Consider the following 25156-nt stretch of genomic DNA (forward strand, 5'->3'; position numbering starts at 1 on the left):
TGCTTGCAGATGTCATAGAAGGTCCGGGCAATGTGTATACAACACCGGTTGCTTCCCTTTGTAAGTAACAGACACAGACTCAGTCTCTCCGAAACAGAAAGGGAGTTTATTGGCAGGCTATCAGGGTCTCAGAGAATCAGAGGAGCCTGCAGGGATAGGCTAGAAAAGCAGGTGGGGCCGGGTGCAGTGGCTCAGGCCTATAATCCCAGAACTTTGTGAGCCCGAGGTGAGCGGATCACTTAAGGTCAGGAGTTCGAGACCAGCCTGGCCAACATGGTGAAACCCCATCTTTACAAAACAAAAAAAAACAAAGATTAGCTGGGTGTGGTGGTGCATGCCTATAGCCCCAGCTACCCGGGAGGCTGAGGCCAGAGAATCGCTTGAACCTGGGCGGCAGAGGTTGCAGTGGGCAGAGATCACGCCACTGCACTCCAGCCTGGACAACGGAGCAAGACTCTGTCTCAAAAACAACAACAACAAAAAAGAAAAGCAGATGGGAACTGAGGCTGCTGGAGAAGGCCAAGAATTTTCTAGAAAGCACAGCAATCACCTTTTAGCAGAAGGACTTTAGTCTGATGGCCATTCTCTTCACTGTAGACACCAGCCCCTGAATGAATGGGTTCTAAAGAAACATCAGTTTTGAATCATTCATTCCAACCAAGCATGATTAGGCAAACCTGGGACATGCATGCCCCAGCTTCCAGGTGTGGGAGACAAGGATTGGAGGGTCCTGTCTTGGGAGGCAGGGCTCTGTATCCACATAACCATATTCCAAGGGCATGGAGAGTGCAATAGACTTCTGAGGGTTGGACAATTCTCGTGAGGGATTGCAAATTCCAAATGACTTCAACAGTAGGGGCTGTGTCATCACGCCTACCCAGGAATTCCCCCAGAACTCACCCCGAGACCCCGGCCAAAGTTAAGGGTTCCAGAAACTTCCAGAAGGGTGCAGCTGCCTTTATGTAGGGGTGTGTGAGTGAGGGACTTTTTGGCCAGCTGTGATGAGCACTCCTCCCGACATGAGGATGTGAGAACATCCTCTGCAGGAAACTGCACAGAAGGGGTTGGGGGGGGTCTCCCATATCGATCCCTCCCCCCCTCCCGGGGAGGAAGAGGCTGCTGGTCCTCCCGTAGTGCTTTTTTGTTGGGGCTGCCGCAGGCTGTGTGCTTTTCAATGTTTCGACATTGCGGTATTTCATACTCAGGAAGTAAGAACAGCCATGATTTTCAGAGTTCTATTTCTTGACATTCTATTTCAAGCCGTAGAAAGTAATACTTAACAAAAGCCTTCTGAGCCGAAGATGCAGTGAGGCTCCACTTGGGGAAGTGGATTCCTGCTCCCCTCCACACATACTGGGGAAGAGTTATTGGACATTCCTGGGGTGGGGGGATGACGTTTTCTGTTTTGGTTCGTTTGGGGTTTTTTTCATGCATCAAAAGGGAACACAGGCTAAAAAAGCAAGAGGAAACAGTGATGCAGCCGAATGAGCACCAGACTGGGAATCAGAGGACCTTAGGTCTAATCCCAGTTTTGCTCCTGATTTCCTGTGAGACCTGTTTCCACTTTGGGGTTTTGCTCTCATTCACAGAAAAAGGGGTAGTAAATCCTTCTCTGCCTGCCTCCGAGATTGGAAAGTGCATTGTGGCGAGGACACTGCTATCTACGTGAACTGTTTCAGATAGTTGTTTTTGTTTTTTGTTTTTTGTTTTTGAGATGGAGTCTCGCTCTGTTGCCCCGGCTGGAGAACAATGGTGCGATCTCGGCTCACTGCAACCTCCGCCTCCCGGGTTCAAGTCATTCTCCTACCTCAGCCTCCTGAGTAGCTGGGACTACAGGCTTTTGCCACCACGCCAGGCTAATTTTTGTATTTTCAGCAGAGACGAGGTTTCACCATGTTGGCCAGGCTGGTCTCGAGCTCCCGACCTCAGGTGATCCACCCGCCTCAGGCCCCCGAAGTGCTGGGATTACAGGCGTGAGCCACTGCGCCCGGCCCCTGTGTGTGTCTTTATTGAGGAAAGGGTCCACAGCATTGTCCAGGTTTTTAAAGGGGTCCTGACCCTTCAAAATAGCAAGAACTCCAGTTTTAGTCAATTCCTTTGTTCGGATGGGAAACAGGCCCCCTAAGTCAGTGTGAGGAGCCTGGGGCTTGTTCATGCCTAAAGCTGTGAACAATTATCTGAGTTAATTAAAAGCTTTGGCAGCCAAGCCAGCAGCTCCCCCCACTCATGCCCAGGCGGCCTCTGTCACACACGCCGCAGGTCACAAGTGATGCATGCCAGCCCGAGGCCCCAGCCCGGAATGGGGAGTCCACTACTTGCTCCTCCAGAGGTTAGACCACGATCAACATGGACAGAAAGAGCCCAGGCCCCCAGGCCCTGCCCGGATTGTCCTCACAAAGACCCAGCTGCCCAGTCAGCCCCGCATCTGTTTCAAATCCCATGCCTGGGATTTCTTTTTGACATTAAAGTAAATGTTGGCCAGAGAGCCACCCACAAGGGTGACGAAGGCTGCCGGCTTCTCATTGGAGGGTCGGGAGGAGATTTCTGTAGGTCTTTGAGAACTGCCAAGCCGCCTTCATCACACTGAGCAGATATAAAATCCATTACCAAGAGCTAAGAAAGGTGGGGAGGCGGGCAGAGGACGTGCCCGGCTTGCTGGGAGGGCACATACTCAGGCCAAGAACAGCAGGCTCTCGGGCACAGCCGCTCGCCCTCCGGTATTTGCCCCTCCTGCACGCACCTCTCTCGGAGTCCCATTGTTCTTGATTCAATCGTTTGGGCACCAGTGCTGCTTCTCCTTGACTATAAAAGCCCATGCCTGCAGACCTCTCTGCACATTTATTGTACGGCTGGAATTTATGACGGATTGGATTTCAGAGGAGGGATTGATTAAATACAGATGGAGCACTTGGCAAGGGCCTGGGGCTCCCGGTAGACTCCCCCATTTAGAAACAGAATAAAGATTAGAAAGCGTGAGCAAGGGCAATCTGAGGTAAGTCTTGCTTTCAAAGGGAGGGAGGGAGGACAGGATGGGGGACGTTCTCTATTCCTACTCAAGAGCATCTCCTTGAAGCTGAACAAAATTCTTTGCCTGGTGGAGTAATGAGCTGTTGAGGCCACTCCTCACTGCCTCCAATGCATTCAGCCTTCTCAGGTACAGGGTGCTCTCCTGCTCATCTGTGCAGGGCTGAGATGGCTGTGTGGACCTATCAGCTCTGGTAAATCCCGCCAGCACCTCTGCTGTCTCATCACACTGTGTTCACACGCGTGTCCTCCACTTTCAAGACTTCATGCTTTGAAAGAGCATCAACTATCTTTCAAGGCCTAATTCAAATGTCACCTCCTCCATGAAGACCATCAAAACCACAACCCTCACTAACAGTGACTCGCCCCTTTCAATGTACAACCACAGTACGCTAGCTTCCCTCTCCTCCCGCTTTGTTTTTATTCTGCTTTGAAAAGGTCTGTGTCTAAACTCTCTTTGCATTTCTTTTCTTTCTCTTTTTTTTTGTTTTTTTGAGACAGAGTGTCACTCTGTCACCCAGGCTGGAGTGCAGTGACACGATCTCAACTCACTGCAACCTCCACCTCCCAGATTCAAGTGATTTTCCTGCCTCAGCCTCCTGAGTAGCTGGGACTACAGGTGTGTACCACCATGCCAGGCTAATTTTTGTATTTTTAGTAGAGACGGGTTTTCACCATGTTGGCCAGGCTGGTCTCAAACTCCTGACCTCAAGTAATCCGTCCGCCTCGGCCTCCCAAAGTGCTGGGATGACAGGCATGAGCCACCGTGCCCGGCCTCTCTGCATTTCTGTAGTGTGTAGTTTACCTTAAATGAATGGTAATGCAAATTGAAAACTGTCTATGACCAGGCATGCTGCTTTTTACATGTGCAGTGGCAGTTTGTGCCTGTCCAGCGTCAACTCCCTCCGCTTCACGTACAGGGCCCCCATCTTCCTCGGTGGAGCTGCCTGCCCCATGTTCACTAGCTAAAATGATGCTGATCTGTCCTCTTTTCTGGGGGTGGACATATGACTCCCATGTGACCAATCAGAACATAGGGATTCGTTGGGAAATGGGCTTGTTACTCAAGTTGGGCCAATCAGAGGCAGAGACCAGTAACCCAGGGGCATTGGCTGGCCCTCTTGGGGATCACGGGTTCTTCTTTTCTACTGTGATTGCTAAATAGAAAGAACATCAGGCTGAGGCTGCTGGGCCCATTTTGCCACCACATGGGGAGAGGTTGCCTGAGAATGCTGCCTTTGGGAGGCAGGGGAGGAAACCAGACAGGAGCACTGGGGATGCTGGCTTTGCGGAGGCTGGCCTGGGTGCAGCAGGAAGTCATCTGGGGAACAGCACTGCATGGGCACAGCCGGCCCAGAGACAGCCCAGGCTAGGGCTGGTACTGGCACATCCAATTCACAGTCACCTGGGCCCGGTGGGCAAGGCCACAAGTGAGACCACAGCACAGCATGCAGCCGCTAGTTGACTTGTGCCTTCAGAGCAGAGCCCCAGCTCCTGGCAGGAGACTCTGAGACGGGAGGGCCTGGCCAGCAGCAGGCTGGATGCCAGGGCCCAGGGAGCAGCACTGCAGTATGCTGGGAAGAGTATCAAATCTGTAACGAGACCCGGTGACAACCACTTTCCAGAAGGGAAAATCTGCACTTTGCTTGGTTTCCGTTTCATCTGTAAAATGGGATGATACTCTGTATCTCAATACTAGTGTGAGATTCAGATGAGGTGACGTAAATAAAGCACCTAGGACATAGCACCCAAGCAGTGGGGTGATCGCTACTCTGTGGGCAGGGTTTCTAGCCCCGGCAGGAGTGTAGGGGCTCAGGAAAGCAGACCCTGATGGAGTGGCTGGAAACTGAGCCTACAGCTCAGTTCTGACCTGGTCACTGTGCTGGGCCGTGCTAGAAAGTGAAGCAAGGATGTGGTAGACGCCTGTAATCCCTGATACACAGGAGGCTGAGGTCGGAGAATCGCTTGAATCCGGGAGGCAGAGGTTGCAGTAAGCTGAGATCACACCACTGCACTCCAGCCTGGGGGACAGAGCGAGACTCCATCTCAAAAAAAAAAAAAAAAAAAAAAAGAAAGTGAGGACAGATATGTCAGTCCTCTTTATACGCCCAGAACCAAGTACCGTCGTGCCTGGCGAAGAGCGGGACCACAGAAAATATTTGCTGATTTTTTAAAAATTGGAGACTGCCCTTATGTTTGACATCTGCTAAGATTTCCTAGGCCATCTAAGAATCATCTACTTGGCAGAAAGATCAAACTGTGTGGCAGAATGGAAAGGCTACTAGACTTGAAGTCAAAGGATCCAGGTTGAGTTCTGGCCCTGTCCCCGTGTCTGCGTGACATGGAGCAAGCCCCTTAATTTCTGCAAACCTCAGTTTCTTCATCTGTAAAATGGGGCTAATACTTCAACTACCCCATAAGGACGTGGTCCAGTTTAGAAAGTTCTGGTGGCACCGGAAGCCCAAGAGCAAGGGCGTCCATCTGAGGCAGCCCAGGCAGACCAACTGGAGGGGGAAGCCAGGTGTGTGTGTGACTCAGGGCAGCCAAAGGCCAGGCCAGGAAAAGTGTTGCTGAGGGTCCAGTGTGACAGGCGAGACGAGGAGAGGCACAAGATTGTGAGCAGGAGAGAGTGCGCAATGGGTGGAAGAAGGCCAGGGACACGCTTCGGAACCAAGCCTGTGCGAAGAAGCTGAAAGGTTCCCTCTTAGGAGGTTCTCAGTGGGGAGTCTAATAGGTAACATTTATTGAGCACTTACTGTCTGCCCAGCGCGATTCTAAGTGGTTTCATGGGTATTTCCCTTAATCCTCACCAAAACCTTGGGTGGGTGCTATGTTTTCATTCCCATTTCACCTATTAGGAAACCAAGGCACGAAAATCACACAGGAGTTTAACTTGTGGCTCAGTTCTTAATGAGCCGAATTACTGTTGGTATACAAAACAGGAGTGGTTACAGTGACGTAAGGAAAGAATATACGTAAATGCATTTTATAAATTCTGAAGTGCCAGCGAATAGGTGAGCTGTTGTTCAAAGCATTCAAGGAACTTCTCTTGACCTTTAGTAAGTCTCCAGAAGCAGTGCGTTGGCTAATTATGGTTAAGAAAAGCCACATCTCTTACTGAGCCTGGCCCTGGAGAGGCCACTCTCCCCCCGGAGGTCTTTAGGGCCATATAGGATGGTGGCTGCACAAGTTTGGTGGCCAGTTTGATCTCCGTGGCTCCCTGGACTCCCTGCTTCCCATGTGCACTTGAGAAACGAGTGTCAAATTCAGCTCAGGCTTAGGGAACTCTGGGGCTGTGGGGCAGATGGCAGAGCCCACATGTCTGGGATCTGAATGCTCCTGCCCCTCGTGATCACAGCATTTCAGAGCTGAAAGTCTCCCTAGAATTCTCCCCAGTCCACAAGAGTTGCCAGGCATGGATAGAGCTCTCTTGGAGCGCTGGGGGCCTCCCTGTGGCAGGTGGCGGGAATGTGCTGTGGGTTTCTGGGACACAGGCCCAGTGACCTTCTGCAGGGCTCCGCAGCTCAGGAGTGAGAGGCCTCAGGCTGACCTGGCCAAGACCCACAGTGAAGACAGAGGAACGATGTGTGGGTGGGAGATTCTGGGGGAGCCAAGCAGAGCAGAAGGGAAATGCGTGACTAAATTCAGGGAGGGAGGCAGAGAGGAAGGGTGGGGATGGAGGAGGCCACAGAGCAATACAAGATGAGAGATCCCAAGTGGGGAGGCTAAAAGGGGACAGGGTGGAGGGCTGCAGTGAAAGCAAAGGGCCAGCGGTGACCAGAAGGGGTTTTAGAGATGAGGACATGGAGGTGGACGGGGTCTCACCTGAGATAGTGTGAAGAAGCTCCAGAAATGACTGGGTAAGACCTTTGAAGGTTCTCCAGAAAGGATTTTGAGGTGTTGGAATGAGTGGAGGGAGGGATAAAACTATGAGGCCCAGAGTGTCATGGGGAATAAATGACAACACCAGGGAGAGAGAGGACAGAGTATGCGAGTGGCTCGGACTCCCCAAGGGGAGTAGCCAGCCGTGACGAGGTTGGGGGCTGGGAGGCAGCCTCGGTGGTGGGAACGGATGGACCTAACTCCAGGCCACAGGCAGAAGTCCAGTTGGATGGATGGAAAGTGAGCCAGGGAAGACGGTAAAAGACTGGAGGTCTGGTTTAAGGAAAGGATTTCCAGGTATATGAGGACGAGAACAGCTAAGGGGACTCCAGGGATAGCAGCAGATAACGGATAAAAGGGTCATCTGGGAAGGCAGGTGCAGGCTTGGGGAGAAGACTGGGGAGGGCAGAGCAAGGCCCTGGGCAGGCTGGCAAGAGGGGAACCCAGCACTGGAGCTGAACTGGGAGGGGAGCCCTGACTCTGGAAGCCAGCTGTGCACTCCAGGTCGGGGAAGGACCCTACTGGGTCTGTTGCCTGAGTTCACTTGGGCCTGACAACCAGCCTAGGGTCCCTATCTGGGGTTTCCTGGGGCCCCTACTGAGGACTGATAGGAAGTACACAGGATGTCAGGCGGAAGCCCCTCCAATCCAGGCCCAGGTTATTGGGCTCAGTCAACATGCCAGTGTGGAAACAGACCTGAGATCTCGGCTCCTGAATGAACGGACTGAGTGGGGCAAGGCCACTGCCCTTCTGCGGCTCTCCAAGAGCCCAGAGAACCGGGAGCCCTTTCACAGGCCGGCCCCTTCCAGAGGGCACTTCTGTGGTGATAACAAGCCCATGATGATGCGGACACCCCTGATTTACAGGCTCTGCAGGGAATTCTCACTACTGTCTCACGTTGCCAAAATAAAGAGAGCTCCTCTCACAAACACAGAAGCGTGATGGAAACCTACACAGCCACAGAGAGCGCGGGGGACTTTCTGACTTGGACCTTTCCCCTTGCTGTTGGCCCTGGGGCTTCCCTCAGGCCCTTCCTCCTGTCTTTCAGACCCACTAGCCACAGTACAGTTCATGCCTCCACCTCCCCCAACACACACACACACACTCAGACCACCTTCAGGAAAGCAGGAACCGTGAGCCCAGGGAGGAAGTGGAGAGAGGAGAGCCCTTCTCTCCTCACCATCTCTCCTCCAAACCCCAGCACCAGCGGGCAGAGGGAGAAGGGATCACAGTGCTGAAATAGTAACAGAACATGAGAGGAAAGGGGCTCCCACGCACATCCTCCTGTCTTCTTCTCTAGTCCCTGGGCTGCCCCAGCCTAGTCCCCAGGAGCACTCTGGCCAAGGCTCACTCAAAGTCAGGAGCAGCCTGAGGTTGAGGCCCATCCCCTGCTCTAGGAGGAGGAAGCAAGTTCTTGCCATCTGAGCTGGAATTGCAATCAATGGCAGCAGTACCTCTAAGATGGAATTATAGTTCTCAATGGCATTCTATATCTCAGGATCACAAAAGGACAACATAAATTTCTGTGGACTATGTGACAGACCCCCCTGTATAAAATCAATCAGTCTGCCCTTCACCTTTCATTAATTCATGAGAATTTACTGAGCACCAACTACAAGCTAGGCAGGGTCCCTGCCCTCAAGGAGCTAAACAGTCTAGAGGTAAGCACAGAAACAGACAGAAATCTTGTGTGGTCAAGCTGCGGCGGTGGAGTGCTTGGAGTGCATTTTCATGTCTCTGTACATTGGGGATGGCCTATGCAACACAAAAACACTGAACTCGTGTGTTTCTGCTTCTGAAAATAGTACACGAATAGTTTGGGAGAAAGCTGAAGGGAATTACAGAATGATGTACGGTCAGCCCTTGTTCATGAAGAACAAAAATTCTAGATGTCTGGGCTGGCTCCAAGGTGATAAATGGGAACTTTTATATTCTAAGGATTTAGCTTCCATTTTCAAATAAAAATGTTTATTTCCTGCAGTATATTTTTGTGTCTTTGGAGAATGCTCTGGCTGCGGATGTTTGCGATGGGCTAGGGATATAAAGTCGACACCTGGACACTGGGGCTGGTTGAAGCCCCACCCATGAGTCAGAGAAGGGCAGATCCGCCTGGTGGGAGGAGCAGGAGAGAGAGTGGGAAGATCCTGAACCAAGGCAAAGCCTGGGCTCGGTCTTTCAGGACATGGGCTGCAGCAGAAGTGTGAGGAAAGGGACTGCTCCAGAGGACTGTGTCCAGCACACGTTGAGTGGGGATACGGAAAGGCAGGAAGATAAGGAAAGGTGCTCAGGTGAACTCAAAGTTTGTTTGGTCAAATTATCTCCTCCTGTGCCTCGCTTTATTCATCTATACGATGGGAACAATGATGCTGTCCACCTCACAGAGATGAGGTGAGGATGAAGTAAGTCACTACATGGCGGGCCTGGAGAGCAACGCTTTAGCAGGTGCCCAATAAATGTTAGCTTTCATTGTCATTTGTTTTTTTTTTCTCGGTGGGAAGGGGTGGCAAATAATCCACTATACTCATATCACATATAAAAGTATTCTCAATGGTTTCTGTAAATCACATTTCACTTTGCCTGTGGGAAAAAAGGGAGATGTAAATTATTTCAAATAGACAGGCACATACTTTAAAATATTGGGTTTATTTTTAAAAATCAGCACAGTACAAACTGCCACACAAATTACTTTATACTAGCAATGACAGGTGCTCCTATTAATTCAAGTGTACACATTTAACTCCCCAGTTGAAAGACCTTGTAATTTACCTTGAAGCTCTTTACATTCTGAAGTTATATAAAATTAAGCAGGAAAACATTAACATTAAATGAAAATCAATTTTGCACAAATAAGTGTGATCAAGCAGCTTAAATCACCTGAAATTCTCGTACTTCAGAGAAAAATCCCAGATGACAGCACTGGACGGGTTATAAAGAGTTCCCTTATTCCCTGGGGGCGTCTCCGGCATTCTTTCTGCACGTTTCCTTCACTGAGCCTCAGGCTAGGAATTGAGAGGAAGTCTTCCCAGGCAGTGGCCTGATTCTTATGCACATTCTGTTTCTTTTTCTGAATGCAGAGTTTCTGAAAACACAGGCTTTTCTCTTGGAAAACATGATCTGTAAGATGTTGGAGGACCAGGCCACGACGGTTCTTAAGTTTCTTCCTTTCTCTGGGGAGACGCAGAGGTCTCCGCGCCACCTGTCTGTTCTCTACTCCCACTCGGAGTTCCTTTGTGGTATGAAATAGAGACACTTCTGACCTCATCGGAGACACGGCGAGCTCTGTACCTTCAGCCAGGCACAGAGAAGGCCTGGGCCTCTCCTGATTCCTCAAACTTCCTCTGAATCCAGAGAAAGTTTTTTATACCAGATTGTGTCAAACACAGCAATAAAATATGCTGAGGAACTAAAAATGTGAAAATCACCTAGGAATGGAACATTGAAGAAATGTGTGTTTATTATTGTGCACTGACAACCGGGGGTGGGCGTGGGGGTGGGGGGCTCCTGTTTGTAATAAGCTGCAGCAGAGCAGAGGTTTGGCAGCATAGCCAAACTGTGCTCTCCCTGAGTCTGTAGCCTAGTAGGGCCAGAGGTCCTGACAGGAAATCGCCAAAGATGCAAAACAGGGGCCCGGCGATGGGACCAGCTAGTAGCTGCACTTGTGTTGGCATCAATGCCACCAAGGGTTCAAAAGCAACCTGAATCCGTGTGTGAAATATACGTATCGATTATCTTTCAAAACATTTTCATCACCAAACTGAGCCAGAGGAATGAACATCATATTTCAATAGGAAAAGTACACATTCTGAAAATATTGCCATAATCAAGTCGTGTTTCCTGGGCACCGGTAAGTATAATACATTGCATCATACATTTCTACAACCATTGCCATAACAAAAGAAAATGCAAAGTGAGGATGACCTCCCTGGCACTGCCTTCCTTTCCGTGGGCAGCACCTTCTGGGCCTGGATGCACAGCTGAGGATGAAAATTTCCTGTGGGCCAAAACAAAGGGTAGTGCCATCCCTTCTCCAGTGTGAGACAAAGGGCCTCGCCTCGGAGAGCCTTTATGTAGCAGCCTCTAAGAATTCTGAGGTGAACACGGCTTCTGCATAATCTTCACACATATCCTGAAGTTCAGCAGCCACGGCACCCAGAGCTTCATCTACCAGCTCTTCTGAAAAGCTGGAAGACAAACAACACAACCAAAGGTATGCACAAGGCCAGGCGCAGTGGCTCACGCCTGTTATCCCAGCACTTTGGGAGGCCGAGGCGGGTGGATCACCTGAGGTCAGGAGTTTGAGACCAGCCTGGCCAACATGGTGAAACCCTGTCTCTACTAAAAATACATACAATTACCTAGGCGTGGTGGCGTGCACACCTGTAAACCCAGTTACTCAGGAGGCTGAGGCAGAAGAATCACTTGAACCTGGCAAGTGGAGGTTACAGTGAGCAGAGATCACGCCACTGCACTCCAGCCTGGACAACAGAGCAAGATTCCGTCTCAAAATATATAAAATAAAATAAAATACAGTAAAGGTATATACAGCCATGTATGGGAGTCATTCTTTTACTCAGCTGTGGAAATTAACAAGTCAATTCTGAAATCTAAATGGAAATTCAGAAGGCCAAGAACAGCCAAGATTTTTTTTTTTGAGACAGAGTCTCGCTCTGTCGCCCAGGCTGGAGTGCAGTGGCGCGATGTCGGCTCACTGCGACCTCCGCCTCCCAGGTTCACGCCATTCTTCCGCCTCAGCCTCCCAGGTAGCTGGGACTACAGGCGCCCGCCACCACGCCCAGCTAATTTTTTGTATTTTTTTAGTAGAGACGGGGTTTCACCATGTTAGCCAGGATGGTCTCGATCTCCTGGCCTCGTGATCTGTCCACCTCAGCCTCCCAAAGTGCTGGGATTACAGGCGTGAGCCACCATGCCCGACCAAGATACTTTTGAAGAAGAAAAACAAGGTAAGAGGCCCTGCTCTCCTAGACAGAAGGATGCGATGGTGCTTAGATCCCAAAATCCTGCTAGAGGGATGGGCCTAAAACATACACAGGATGGACTTCATCCTCAATGTGTTTGAAACCAGAGGCGACCAGAAATGAACCAGCTGCAACCTAGCCCCACCTCTAACAGCTGCCTGACTGGCCGACGGAGGAAAGGGGTGTGCCTTCTTGTAGGAGACAGGGCAGGATACTAGGGGACTCTGCACGGGTGCTCCCTGTACACACACACACACACACACACACACACACACACCCCTTTATTTTCTGAACGGTGCAGGTTTCGTATCTCCCAAGTAGCCCTACAAACAAGGACATTCTCTTAAATAACTATGGTACAATTATACCAATTATAAAATTAACATTGATACGAAACTATTATCTATTCTACAGGCCTATCTATCTACAGGCCTTATTCAAATTTTGCCAACCATTCAAATAATGTCCTTCGAAAGAAAATTTTTTCTAGTCCAAGATTCCAGTCCGGGATTCCATGTCGCGTTTTGTTGTCATAGCTCTTCAGTCTACGGTAATCTGAAATAGTTCTTCAGTCTTTCTTTGCCTCTCATGACCTTAACATTTTTTAAAGAGTAAAGGCCTTTTTTTGGGGGTGGGGGGGTGGGGGCGGGGAGAATGTCCCTCAATTTGGGTTTTTTCCTTAAGATCAGATTCAGGCCATACGTTTTTGAAAGGGATGCCCCGGAAGGACAGTGTGTCCTTTGAGTGCACCATGGTATCTATTTGATATTCATTAATGATGACAGTGAATTTTGCATTACTGAGTTATGGTGATGTCTGCCAGGTTTCTCCCTTGTAAAGTTACTGTTTTTCCCTTTGTAATTAATGGTATAGTGGAGGGAGATACTTTGAGACTACATAAACTCCTGTTTCTCATCAAACTCGCCTAAATCAATTACTACAGGGTTGCTAAACACGGATTTTCTACTTCCATCATTCCTTCTCCATTTAATAGCTGGCATTCTACTGTAATGAAAGCTTTCCCTTCTCCTTTACTTATGTATTCATTCCTATCAGTTTGGCCTTATCGTTTGGTCTTATTTTATTGTATAGTTTGTAATCCATTACTATTATTACTTATTTTGATGCTTGAAAATGTCCTGGATTTGGCCACTAGGCGCTCTTGTGAACTCCTGTGAACTCTTGACATGTCCCCATCCTTTGAGCACTTCCTTTCTAGCACAGTATGTCTGAGGCTTATCTTACATTTTTCCAGCCCCAGTCTTGTAATCAGCCATTCTTCCAAGAAGCCCGGGTACCTCTTCATGGAGAATGGTATTTAGAAACCAAGATGTGGGTACCAGGTGTGCTCATTGCTACTGGCACCTCTGCTTCTGGGCCTTCTCAGCAGACAAACTAAGAAACATCCTGTATCTATTTCTACATCTATAAAAAACCATATATTCATCCCAACCTTCCCCTAGAAACCTTGCTCCCATTATTCACAATGTACTTACTTATTGGACCAATCCTAAAATATAAAGTAGTTTTAGAACTGTTAACCCATGCCACTGTGTAAAAGAAACCTACAAACTAGAATCCAGTTATGTGTTTATAGTTCTTTTTGTCTTTAGCCAGAGGTATAGTCAATATACTGTGTTCAAAAGTTATTTAGGCTTCACTCCATTAGTGTGATTATATTATTTATTTGAAATACAGTTAGGTTCATGTTTCTGTTTGTATTCGACTTAAGGCCCCCTTCCCATCCCTGTTGATTAAAGGGGATGTATAAGAAACATTAACATGGTTTCAAAAGTCAGAGTTACACAAAAATGGTAAATGCAGATAAGTTTCACTCCCCATCTCCTATCCCTTCTACCCCATTCCCACCCGGTTGTTTTTGTTTTTTTTTGCTAATCCGACAATCCTTTGTCTTTTAATTGGCATGTAAGGTCCTTTTGCCTTTAATGTTATTCTGATATATTTGAATTTATGCTTCTAAAATAATAGGTATTTTCTACATTTGGCTCTTTGTTCTCTCTTCTTTCTTGGTTTCCTTTAGATTTTGTAATTTTTAAACTACATTTGTTCTTCTCTACTGACTTGGACATTACACACACTTTTATGATTCTTTAAGTGGCCACCCTGGATTACAAGTATCTATGACTTGACGTCTAACATTAATTGACATTCTTACCCTTTTTCCCATACAATGCAAGAACCTCAGAATATGAAATTTATCCCCTTCCTTACATTCTTACATGCTATTGTTACTGTATATTTTAAATGTGTGAGTACACATACACGCGCATCCATAAAACATCAGTATTGTTTCATACAGCCAATATTCACTTTAACCCACCTATTTACCTATTTTTAAAATTCATGCCTTCCTATATTTCTGATCTTCCATCTGTGACTGTTTTCTTTCTGCCCCCAAAATACTCTTAATATTTCCTACAGTGAAGGTCTACTGGTAATTCAGCTTTGTTAGGAAACTCTTTTCTCACCTTGCCTCTTGATGTATCTTTCACTGGGCTTAGAACTCCAGACTGGTGGTTCTTTTCATTTGGAATTTTAAAAGATATGCCAGGTCTTCCTGTTTCCACTGTTTTTGCTTATCTTGATTTTTCTTCCTCCAGCTGATTTTAAGATTTTCTCTGCCTGAGATCTTTCAGTAATTATTATGTATGGATTTCTTTTTATTTTTCTTGTTTGGGGTTTTTGGAGCTTCTTAAATCTATGACTTGATGTCTTTTGCTACTCTGGGGAATTGACGGCCATTATCTCTTGGGATGTTGTTTCTGACTCATTTTCTCTCTCTCCTGTCCTGAGATTCCAACAACATGTTAGACCTTCTTACCTCCTCTATGTCCCTTTCCCTCTCTTCTTCACTTTTCATCTTTTTTTGTGTGTCTCCGGGAATCACTCTGGATATTTTCTTCTGTCCTATGCTCCAAGTCTCTAATTTTTTCTTCTGTTGTGTCTAATTTGCTATTGAGCCCAACCAATGAATTCCTCATTTCAGAAACTTTATCTTTCATTCTAGAATGTCCATTTGGATTTTGTTTAGTTCCCAGTTCTATGCTGAAGTTCTAATTTGTGTCTTTTATTTCTGTGAATGCACTAGGCACAGTTATTTTAATGTCTGTGAATGCACTAGGCACAGTTATTTTAATGTCTGTGTCTGATAGCTCTAATATTTGTATCTGCTGTAGGTCTGTTCTTGTTATTGTCTTGTCTTTCTGTTGCCTGGTTATTTTTCACCATATACGCGTATTTGACAATCGTAGAAATAACTTGATTCCTAAGATGATGTTATTTTCCTCCAGAGAAAATTCATGTTTTCTAATGTGTGGTACCTGTGGGGCAGTAACAATCTAGAATCACCTCAATCCAGTCTGAGATAATTTGGAGCTGAGTGGAGTCCCTGAGAAGGCCTATTTATATCCAGGTCACCTGTACTTCCAGAGTGCAATCTTTTGGGGGCCCAATTAAAAGTGAGGAAAGTTCACTAGGACAATTCCCCCACTTTGGCAACCCGTGAATTCCAACCTCTGTCCTCTGATTCCAGCCTCTGTCCTCTGTTCTGAAAAGGCTGTCAGAAGTGCTGCTCATCTCCCTCCAAACTGGCTATCCAGTGCTCAACAAAGGGCTAACCTCCCCAGGGCTCTGTCTTCTCCAGGACCCTGGCCCAGTTATTCTTCATTACCTAGTTAACTTCTTGATGCCTTCAAGAATATAGGTTTTATTTTTAATACAGCTTTTCTATTAAAAGTTATCCTCAGTGGGAGAGGTGGTCCAGATTACCAAGTGCGTCATCACTAGGAGCAGAAGTGATTACCTCGTTTTTATATTTGCTTCACTTTCTATATTCCTATCACTAATTTATACCTAAACTGCGAGAGAAATACAAGGGTACTTCCACTACATTCCAACACATTATAGGTAAAGTATCTGTTTTTCTTCTTCCTTTTTTAATCTTCCCCGTTCTGCTTTTCCCCTTGTGGAACCATCCCTGCTGGAGTATTCTGTCCCACTACTCTAATCTGGATTAGTTCTTTTCTATGCTCACTGAAAAATCTTATCCGGGAAAGGCTTTTGCCATTCTTCTGGAAGTTCCACTGTGAAGTCTAAGTTTACTAAAACCCAAGTCTTCCTCTTTCTTAATGTACATCTTGCATTGGTAATTTAGATCTTCCAGTAGCATGGGAACTAAATATTTAAACACTTTGCCCACCTGAAAATGTGTTTTTGGTTTTTTTAGAGATGTGGTCTCCCTCTGTCACTCAGGCTGGAGTGCAGTGGTGCCATCTCAGCTCACTGCAGCCTTGACCTCCTGGGCTCAAGCAATCCTCCCAGCTCAGCCTCCTGAGTAACTGGGACTACAGGCATGTAGCATCATGCTCAGCTAATTTTTTATTTTTTGTAGAGATGAAATTTCACTATGTTGCTTGGGCTGGTATCAAATTCCTGGGCTCAAGCAATCCTCCCGCCTAGCCTCTCAAAGTTCTGGGATTAGATGTGAGCCACCATACCCAGCCCTAAAAATGTTTCTGTTCTATCTGCCCTTATCTTTAATTGATAATTTATCTGAGCACATAATTCTAAGTTAAATTTTGGAAGTAGGCTCTAATATCTTCTAGCTTCTGGTGTTGCTACTAAAAACAATATGCCATTCTCATTTCTGATTATTTGAATGTGTACAGTTTTTACCCTCTGGAATCTTTTGCCATCTTTCTTTTCCTTATATTGAGATGCTCAAATTTCCTTTTCATAATGATGTGCCATGGTGTGTTCTGTTCTGTTGTATTCATTTATTCCTTCACTCACTCACAAGAGGACAACTGATGAACCCTTTCAATCTAAAGACAGCCTTCTGGGAAATTTTCTTATAGCATTTCTGTGATAATTTCCCATTGCTCCTTTTTCGCTTTTCTCACATTCTGGAACTCCAGTGATTTAGATGTTGAATCTCCTAGAACAGGCTTCTAATTTTAAAAATATTTCTTCTCTACTACCTAGTTTCTTGTCTTTTTATTCTACCACTTGAAACATTTGACTTTTTTCTTTGGATCCTTCTAGTGAGTTTACTTGAGCCATCATGTTTTTAATTTCTAAGAACTTTCTTTTCATTCCCTGAAAGTTCCTTTTTTATAGTATCTTGTTCTTGTTTCATGATATAACAGTTTCACTTAGCTCTCTGAGAATATTAATTCTAGCCTGTTTTTAATGTTTTATTCTTCTCACTGTATTGTCTGCTTTGCTTCCTCAGAGTGCTTATCTGTTATAATAGCCTACGTATCTTTTATCAAATGTCTGGTCATCTCAGCTGTCTGCTCATTTTCAAGAACAAGAATGTCAAGCAAGCCTCCTATTTCCTGGCTCACCTGTTGATACAGTTTGTATAATTTGTTCCCGCTCAAATCTTATGATGAACTGTAATCCCCAGTGCTGGAGGTGGGGCAAGGTGGGAAGTGTTTGGATCATGGGAGAAGATCCCTCATGGTTTGGTGCTGTCTTCATGATAGTGGGTTCTCATGAGACCTGGTCATTTAAAAGTGTATGGCATTCTCCCCGACCCCTTGCTTGCTCCTTCTTTTGCTATGTGATGTGCCTGTTCCCCACTTCGTCTTCTGCCATGACTGTACGTTTCCTGAGGTGTCCCGAGAAGCCAATCATATGCCAACACCATGCTTCCTGTAAAGCCTGCAGAACTGTGAGCTAATGAAACCTCTTTTCATTATAAATTACCCAGTCTCAGGTATTTACAGCAATGCAAGAATGGCCCAATACACCTACATACATGCATTCACAAGCATCTGATGCTTCTAATTCCTGAGTCTCAACCAATGTTCTTTACAGAAAAACTTGGTTCTTGCCTTCCTCCTCATTAGGCACTTAGCTTTCTCTAGCCTGCTAAGTCAGTCACCATTTGTCTAACTACTTTATGGCTTCCAAATTCTTATTGGTATTTCTTGTTTGCTGTCATTGATGGTTTCATGTCTTTTATTCATTCTTGTAATGACATATAGTGGGATAGAGATATAGGAAGTAAAGAGAAATACATACATTCATTTGTCCTTTTCAACCAGAATTCACTTGATTGTTTTTCAAGCCAGGAATTCTTAAGAATTTGCTTTTAATAAAAGCACTGTCACCTTAAGCCTTTCCTTCCACATCACTCTTTTATTTGCATTCAGTTTATATCACCTGCTCATGCTAATCGCTGGAAGTGCTTTTCTTCAGGTGTAATGAGGAATAAAGACATTAAAAGAAAGGAAAAAACTCAACTTTCTCCTTATCCAAGAGCCTTTAGATGAAGTCAACTGTCTTTGGATGCTTTTTAAAGATCTGATCAACATAACTCTCATCTTTGGAATATTCAAACCATAAACTAAAAAAGAAGAGATAGAGGCTCATGCCTGTAATCCCAGCACTTTGAGAGGCTGAGGTGGGTGGATCACCTGAGGTCAGGAGTTCGAGACCAGCATGGGCAACATGGTGAAACCTTGTCTTTACTAAAAACACAAAAATTAGCCAGATGTGGTAGCCAGCACCTGTAATCCTAGCTACTCGGGAGGCTGAGGCAGGAGAATTGCTTGAACCCAGGAGGTGGAGGTTGCAGTGAGCCAAGATTGTACCACTGCACTCCAGCCTGGGTGATAGAGTGAGACTCCATCTAAAATAAAATAAAATAAAATAATAAAAAAAGAAGAGATAAAAACCAAACAGAGCTAGACTGTTCACATGCACTGTCACTTGGGGTCAAAGAACAGCAGAGGAAAATACTGTAAAAATCCAGGCATATTTTAATAGCTCTGTCCTCTACATTTTAACCTGTTATTCCTTACAGGCTGAGAGATTTTCCCTACATTTACCTAACAACTGTGAACAAAATGTATCATTTGATCAGGTGGTAAGAACACACCAGGAACAGTCTATCTTCCTTGGCTTGCTTTTGGATTTCCCAATATCCTGGTTAGCCTAAGCAAGTCGGACAGGTTACAAGAAAATGAGTACATATGCTACAGGAGCATGTGTTAACAAAAGGAAGCAAGTCGAGTTTACTTCTTCTCTTCTCCCAGATAATCCTTAAGAATACATGTGAAGACAAATGTGTGTCTCTACCAGAACAAAGCATCTTATATACTTTGAAGGGTACTATGATATATACCAAAGAGAAGTCTCAGGACTTCAGGGTCAACCTGAGGGCTTAAACACAAGTGATTATCCCTGATCCCACCCAAAATCCCACTTAAATACAAGAAAATAGATACACAGATACATACATCTACAAAAAGAGACACAAGTGGATGTGAAATGTCCAAGACTTTCAGAAGATAAAAGCACACAGAAGAATCATAACTGATTTAGCAGCATAGAGGGAGCTGAAACCTAAGAGTCTGTAAGCGGGGGGTGGGAGGGATGCCAGGCAGAAACAAGCCGGTTTGCCCTATAAAATATCATGAAGGCTCAGGAAGTGAGAGTGCTGAGAATCATGAAGGCAGAGTGCAGTATGGGGTAGAAAATGAGGAGACTGGCTGAAAATTTGCAGAACAAGCAGTTGGACTGACACACTCCACCCCTATTCTGGCAGCTAAGTGACAATCCCTTCTCCACCTCCACAAAAGAAGGAAGGTATATTCTTTGGAAAAAATAAACCAGTAATTTTAAATTCAGCCAAGTCATTAATCAAGTACAAAGGCAGACACTTTCACACTTGTAAGTTTCAAGAAATTTCCTCCAATACACAAAGCAGGATATGCTCCATCAAAATAAGAGAGTAAACCAAGAAAGCAGAAGACAAGGGCATCAGAAAACAGGGCATCTATTACAGGGAGATGTAACCGAACATGAAGGGTGATGAGGAAGGGAAGCCCCAGGATGAAAGCCATCCAGTAGATCTGGAGAGCAGCCACCCGGACTCGGGTAGGAGGAAAAGGGGTCTCAGGAGAAAAAGTAAGGGTGGGGCTGAGTCACAGAGATTAACTGATACTTTTGATCCAGAAAAAAATTATATTATTGAGAGGTTGGCTACTGTGTAGGTAGAGTTAACAAACATATAAAATAACTAGCAAATAAAAAGAAATGTAATCATAGTATACTACTATTCTACTATATAAATGTAATCATAGTATACTACTTAGCTCAGTGATGAAAAATATCTTGCATGTTTGTAACAAGGTGATAACTTGCGAAGAATTTAAATGCGGGCCCTATTTAAAGAGAACAGATTTACACATATCTTTTAATTAAGTATTTGTACATAAAAAAAGGGCTACCCATTCTTCAAAATTTAGTAGCTACAGGATCTTGTTTTGTGACTCCACAAAACTACGTTACCCACATAATGAAAGGAGAAGGGTTAAAGAAAATATTGCAAAATCAGAGGCCTGCTACTGATAAAAGCAAATTTGTCCCCACCAAGAAGATTCCACAGTCATGGCTGTTTCCTGTCCAGGAATATTTTGTGTTCTCTGATGGGACAACATTAGCATTAACAGCAACAGGAAATCAGCTCTGACTGACTCCTGAGCATTATACTTCTATTGCTGGGGGCTGAATGTCCGTGTTTCCTCCACATTCGTATGTTGAAGCCCTAACCCCCAATGTGGTAGTATCTGTGGTGGGGCCTTTGGGAGATAATTAGGTTTAGATGAGGTCATGAGGGTGGAGGTCCCTCAATGGGATCAGTGCCCTTCTGAGAAGAAGAGACCAGAGTTCCCTTTCTCTGTCACGTGAGGACACGGCAAGAAGACGGCCATCTGCAAGCCAGGAAGAGGGCCCTCAACAGACACTCGATCTGCCAGCACCTTGATCTTAAGACACCCCAGCCTCCAGGACGGTGAGAAATACGTTCTTGTTTAAGTCACGCAGTCGATGGTATTCTGTGATGACAGCCCGGGCTGACTGGGACCCTCTGCCTAGGAAAAGGAGGCTGCAGAGCACCCCTGTGGATGGCACCACCCATGCTGTTTTACGGTTCCCTGTGTCTGAAAATAGAAAGCCTGTCTCCCAGCCCAAGAACAACCACTGCAACTCCAGGGCCCCAAAGCATGGAATAAGACCTTGACTAATCCTTTCTCCAGCCTTTTCTAAGTCAACAATTTCGCACTTGGTTCCTAAACAGAAGACCGTAACATTTCACTGACCTTTCAGCTATCAGCCACGGGTTGAAGGAGCCTACAGCCTCATGAGATACGATCCGAAGGTACTGCTCAAAACGACTGCAGTAGTCGCCGATGCTGTGCCGCATACCGGGTGGGACAAAGAGGGGAGCTCGGCCTTCTTTCTGTTGAGAATCTTCTGCAAGGGAGAGAAGGGGGGCCTCTCTTTTCTCTGATCCCTCCTCTGTTCCCACACTTTCATCCAGGGAACTGAGAACAAATAAAAGTGATGAAAGCATTCAAGATCATCTGTAAGCAAGGCTAAACTGTTAATTTACCCTCATGGTTTGATAGCCAAAGGCTCATCTTGATTTCTCTTTCTCACAATGAACAAAACTCAACATCCTAACACCATATATTGCTCCCCCTTTTCAATGAACCAACCCTCAACACAGTGGGAATACCCGTCCCTTTGACAACAGCATTCTTAAAGCAAATCGTGCAGTGAATATTGCTACAACCTACATGTACTGATGTGATGCTTTCCACATTAAAAAACAGCTAAATGTTACTGAACATGGAAAAGCTCCTCAAGATGCAACACATTCAATGCCCATCTTGTAAACATGCTATTTACTCAGCCACCCTGGACTTTGGCAAGATCTTGCTCAAAGGAAGAATTTCTCTCTGTCTTATGGGAACTGCAGGAATTCAAAATCTAGTAACATCAAAGGTGACCAACTAGAATGAAATCAAAAGTGTCTCTGCCACTTACTTGCCATTACAGGGCCTTTCTAACATGATGTTCACGGCTGGATCCTTGCGCTCCACTGTCTTCGTGATTCTGATTAGATGAGGAGACGGGGGCTTTTCACTTACTGCTGAGATTTTTTGGTCTAGAAAAGGAGGGTCATAAAATCACTGCATATAAAGAACAGCTGGTGTCCACTTTAGAGCCGTCCTAGTGGCCAAGAACCTGAGAGCAAGTTACATGGACATCTCTTAGGCACGATGGGGTTGGCTAGCAGGGCCATGGGAAAACGCCCATTTTAAATGCAGAGGTGAATTTCTATGTTACAAAGAAACCAATGCGGAATCAGTGTTAAGAAATAATGAACTTGCTCTGAGGAAGGTTTCTTAAGGAGGTCTATGAAAAGCCCCAGGCTACATGGCTTCCATTAGGACCCAGCCACCCACTACTCAAGACGTCTTACGCAATTGGGTTTTTTAACCTTTAAATGCTTTGATTACTGAAGAAGAGAAAAAAAAACCACTCACACCTGAACACTTAATTAGTGGAGTTAATTTGTCTCTGGGCAATGCTGAAAAAATCTGCATGATGATAGTCAAAACATTAATTTATTAACTATAACTTGCAGGCTTGACAGCTCTTCTGAGTTTCAGATTATTTATAATTTTAAACGTATTTCAAGTGTAGGAAGAAAATTTGTCCTTCTCTGAAGTAGGGAGCATCTATATGTCAAGCGACTTGGGTCACATTTACATGCTTATGATTTCTTGCTGTCAGACAGACATATGACATAAGTCAGCTTTTGTAAAACTATTACTGAGAGTACAATCCAATTTTCAATTGTTCTCAGAGGGGATAAGAGACATAGATACTGCACAACGCAAAGATCACTTTAAATTGGGTTTTGTGATGAAGTTAAACAAACAGAACAACCAGAAACGAGACTTACAACAATTCCATGATTCCAGAATGTGTCCAAAACCTCATTTCAGTTCTTAGTGTCCTAGAGAGCTCCATTTAAATGCACACCTAGACTCTGGGCAGAGTCACAGATAGTGACTAATAATTTAAATCATCCTTGAAAACAGAGAACACTAAGTTCTCTGTAAGACTGTCTTCTACATGATGCAACCTAACTTTATGGCCAGTGGCCAAACCATCAGGGAAACGAATTGCCCTCCAACACTTTCCTTTCCTCTGCTTCCACACAGAAAGACGCTAAAATGCCCAGGGCTGACTCAACAATGATGAAAAGGACCCTTGCTGGGCCAGTCCCGTTCTAGGCACGGTGAGGAACACACAATGACAACCTCTCTGCTTTCAAAGAATCTGTGGCTCAGTTGAGAGAGACCAGACCCCTTCACAAATACCTTGAACACATGGTAGGACACGCCAGAAAGCGCTATGGGCGTTCACGGGCCAGGAAGGGAGCTAAGTTCCAGTGCAGAGATGCCAGGGAAAGCACAGGCTGAGCAGGATTACTGAGCCCAGCCTTGAAGAATGGCTTGACTATTATATGAGGATGAAAATGGAGGCTGGAGGAGGATTGAGGGGGAAGAGAGAACAACAGGAGTAAAGCACAGAGCACTTGAAAATAGAGAGCACACAAAAGGCAACACATTCGTGTTTTGTTTAGATGGCTCATCTTTTGGTCAGAATTTGAGAGGGAGAGTACTTTTTCTAACACAATACCTCAAAGTCCTATTTTACATGATGACATGTGACACAGGCTGCTGTGGTAAACCTTCCATCCCCCATTTCCTTTTGTCTTCATGAGGGAGTACTCAGGGCACTTACATTCCTTAGAGGTAATGTTTAACCGCACTTTACTCTCCTCCTTTTCTTGAGTAAGGCAGTAACTGATAAGCACAAGTCAAACAGAATTTGAGTAACATTTCCCAGCCAAAGTGGTGACAGTAACCTAGCCATTGCAGCCCAAATACAAATGTATACATTTTGAAAAGTGGAGGAGAAAAGCAAAAGTCTTTTCAGTAAATGGAACTAGAACACATGGACATCCATTAGGAAAAACCAAAATGAACCCCAACCTCTACCTCAAATCATAGGCAAACTTTTATGCAAGATCAATCATAGACCTACACATAAAACTAAAACCATAAAGCCTCTAGAAGAAAACAAGAGACTCTGTTCTCTACTTAGGAGTAGATAAAGGTTTCTTAGGTCATAGAAAGCAAAAATCACTCAAGAAAGAATTGATAAGTTAGACTTCATCAAAATTAAAAATGTCTGTTCATAATGAAACATTTTGGAAATAAGCAGCTGAGCCCATTTTTCTTCCATGGGAAAAAAATTGTTTTGTAAAACCAATATCTAAGTAGTGGTGGCTGCCAGGGTGGGAGAAAGAAGAACAGGGAGTGATGAAAATGTTCTAGAATTAGTTGCACAACTATGCAAATATACTAAAAACGAAAGAATTGTACAGTTTAAAAAGGTGAGATTTAAGTATGTAAATTATCTCCTTAAAATTATTTTAGAGAAACAACAAAACAAACAAAAACATATATCTGGAAAAGAACTTGTACCCAGAATACATAAAGAAGTTCTATGACTCAAAAAGACAAGCAACCCCAAAAAAAAACTGACAAAAGATTCTGGACGCTTCACAAGGGAAGATATACAAATGCCTAATAATCACCTGAAAAGGGGCCAGGTGAGAGGGCTCACGCCTGTAATCCCAGCACTTTGAGAGGCTGGGCACGGTGGCTTACACTTGGAATCCCAGCACTTTGGGAGGCCGAGGTAGGTGGGTCACCTGAAGGCAACATGGCAAAACCCTGTCTCTACTGACGACAAAAAAATTAGCTGGGCGTGGTGGTGCACACCTGTAGTCCCAGCTACTTGGGAGGCTGATGCAACAAGAATCGCTTGAACTCAGGAGGTGGAGGTTGTGGTGAGCCGAGATTGTACCACTGCACTCCAGCCTGGGGAACAGAGTGAAACTGTGTCTCAAAAAAAAAAAAAATCACTTGAAAAGGTTCTAAATATCATTATTCACCTTCACCAGGATGGTGACCACGAAAAAGACTGATGACACCAAATGTTGGCAAGGATGTAGGAAACTGGAACAAGGCTGCTTTGGTAAAGATTTGCCAATTTTTTATAAAATTAAACACAAACTAATTTTATGATCTGGCAAGTTTGTTATTAGGTATTTATCCAAGAGAAAAACTTAAGATATACACACAAATTATACACATGGATACATTCATAGCAGATTTATTCCTAATAGCCCAAAATTTAGGAGCTGAAAGAAACAAGGAATAGATCCTTCCCTGGAGGCTCCAGAATGAACTTGCCAACACCCTCATTTCAATGCCCCCAGAACTATAGGAGAATCAATTTGTGCTTTAAGCCACCAAATATGTAGCTTAAACTTGTTACAAACTTAAATTTGTTAATAACAGCAACAGGAA

At 45.1% G+C, this 25156-nt stretch overlaps 1 protein-coding gene across 10 annotated transcripts in view; it reads right to left on the reverse strand.

Moving 5' to 3' along the window:
• Positions 1–9530: 9530 nt before the first annotated feature.
• LOC105472814 (KIAA0753 ortholog) overlaps positions 9531–25156 on the reverse strand; it is a 64333-nt gene continuing 48707 nt past the window's right edge. For 7 of the 10 annotated variants that reach the window (XM_011726371.3, XM_011726356.2, XM_024790166.2 and 4 more), the window contains 3 exons: positions 21747–21867; positions 21017–21241; positions 9531–11087 (listed from right to left, as the gene is read on the reverse strand). In XM_011726371.3, the coding sequence (XP_011724673.2) occupies positions 10970–11087; positions 21017–21241; positions 21747–21867 (464 nt within the window). In that variant the 3' untranslated portion in view covers positions 9531–10969. The other 3 variants (XR_981862.2, XM_071082233.1, XM_011726382.2) reach the window with 3 other exon arrangements.

Source organism: Macaca nemestrina, chromosome 17 (genome assembly GCF_043159975.1).
Source record: "Macaca nemestrina isolate mMacNem1 chromosome 17, mMacNem.hap1, whole genome shotgun sequence".
NCBI classification, from domain to species: domain Eukaryota; kingdom Metazoa; phylum Chordata; class Mammalia; order Primates; family Cercopithecidae; genus Macaca; species Macaca nemestrina.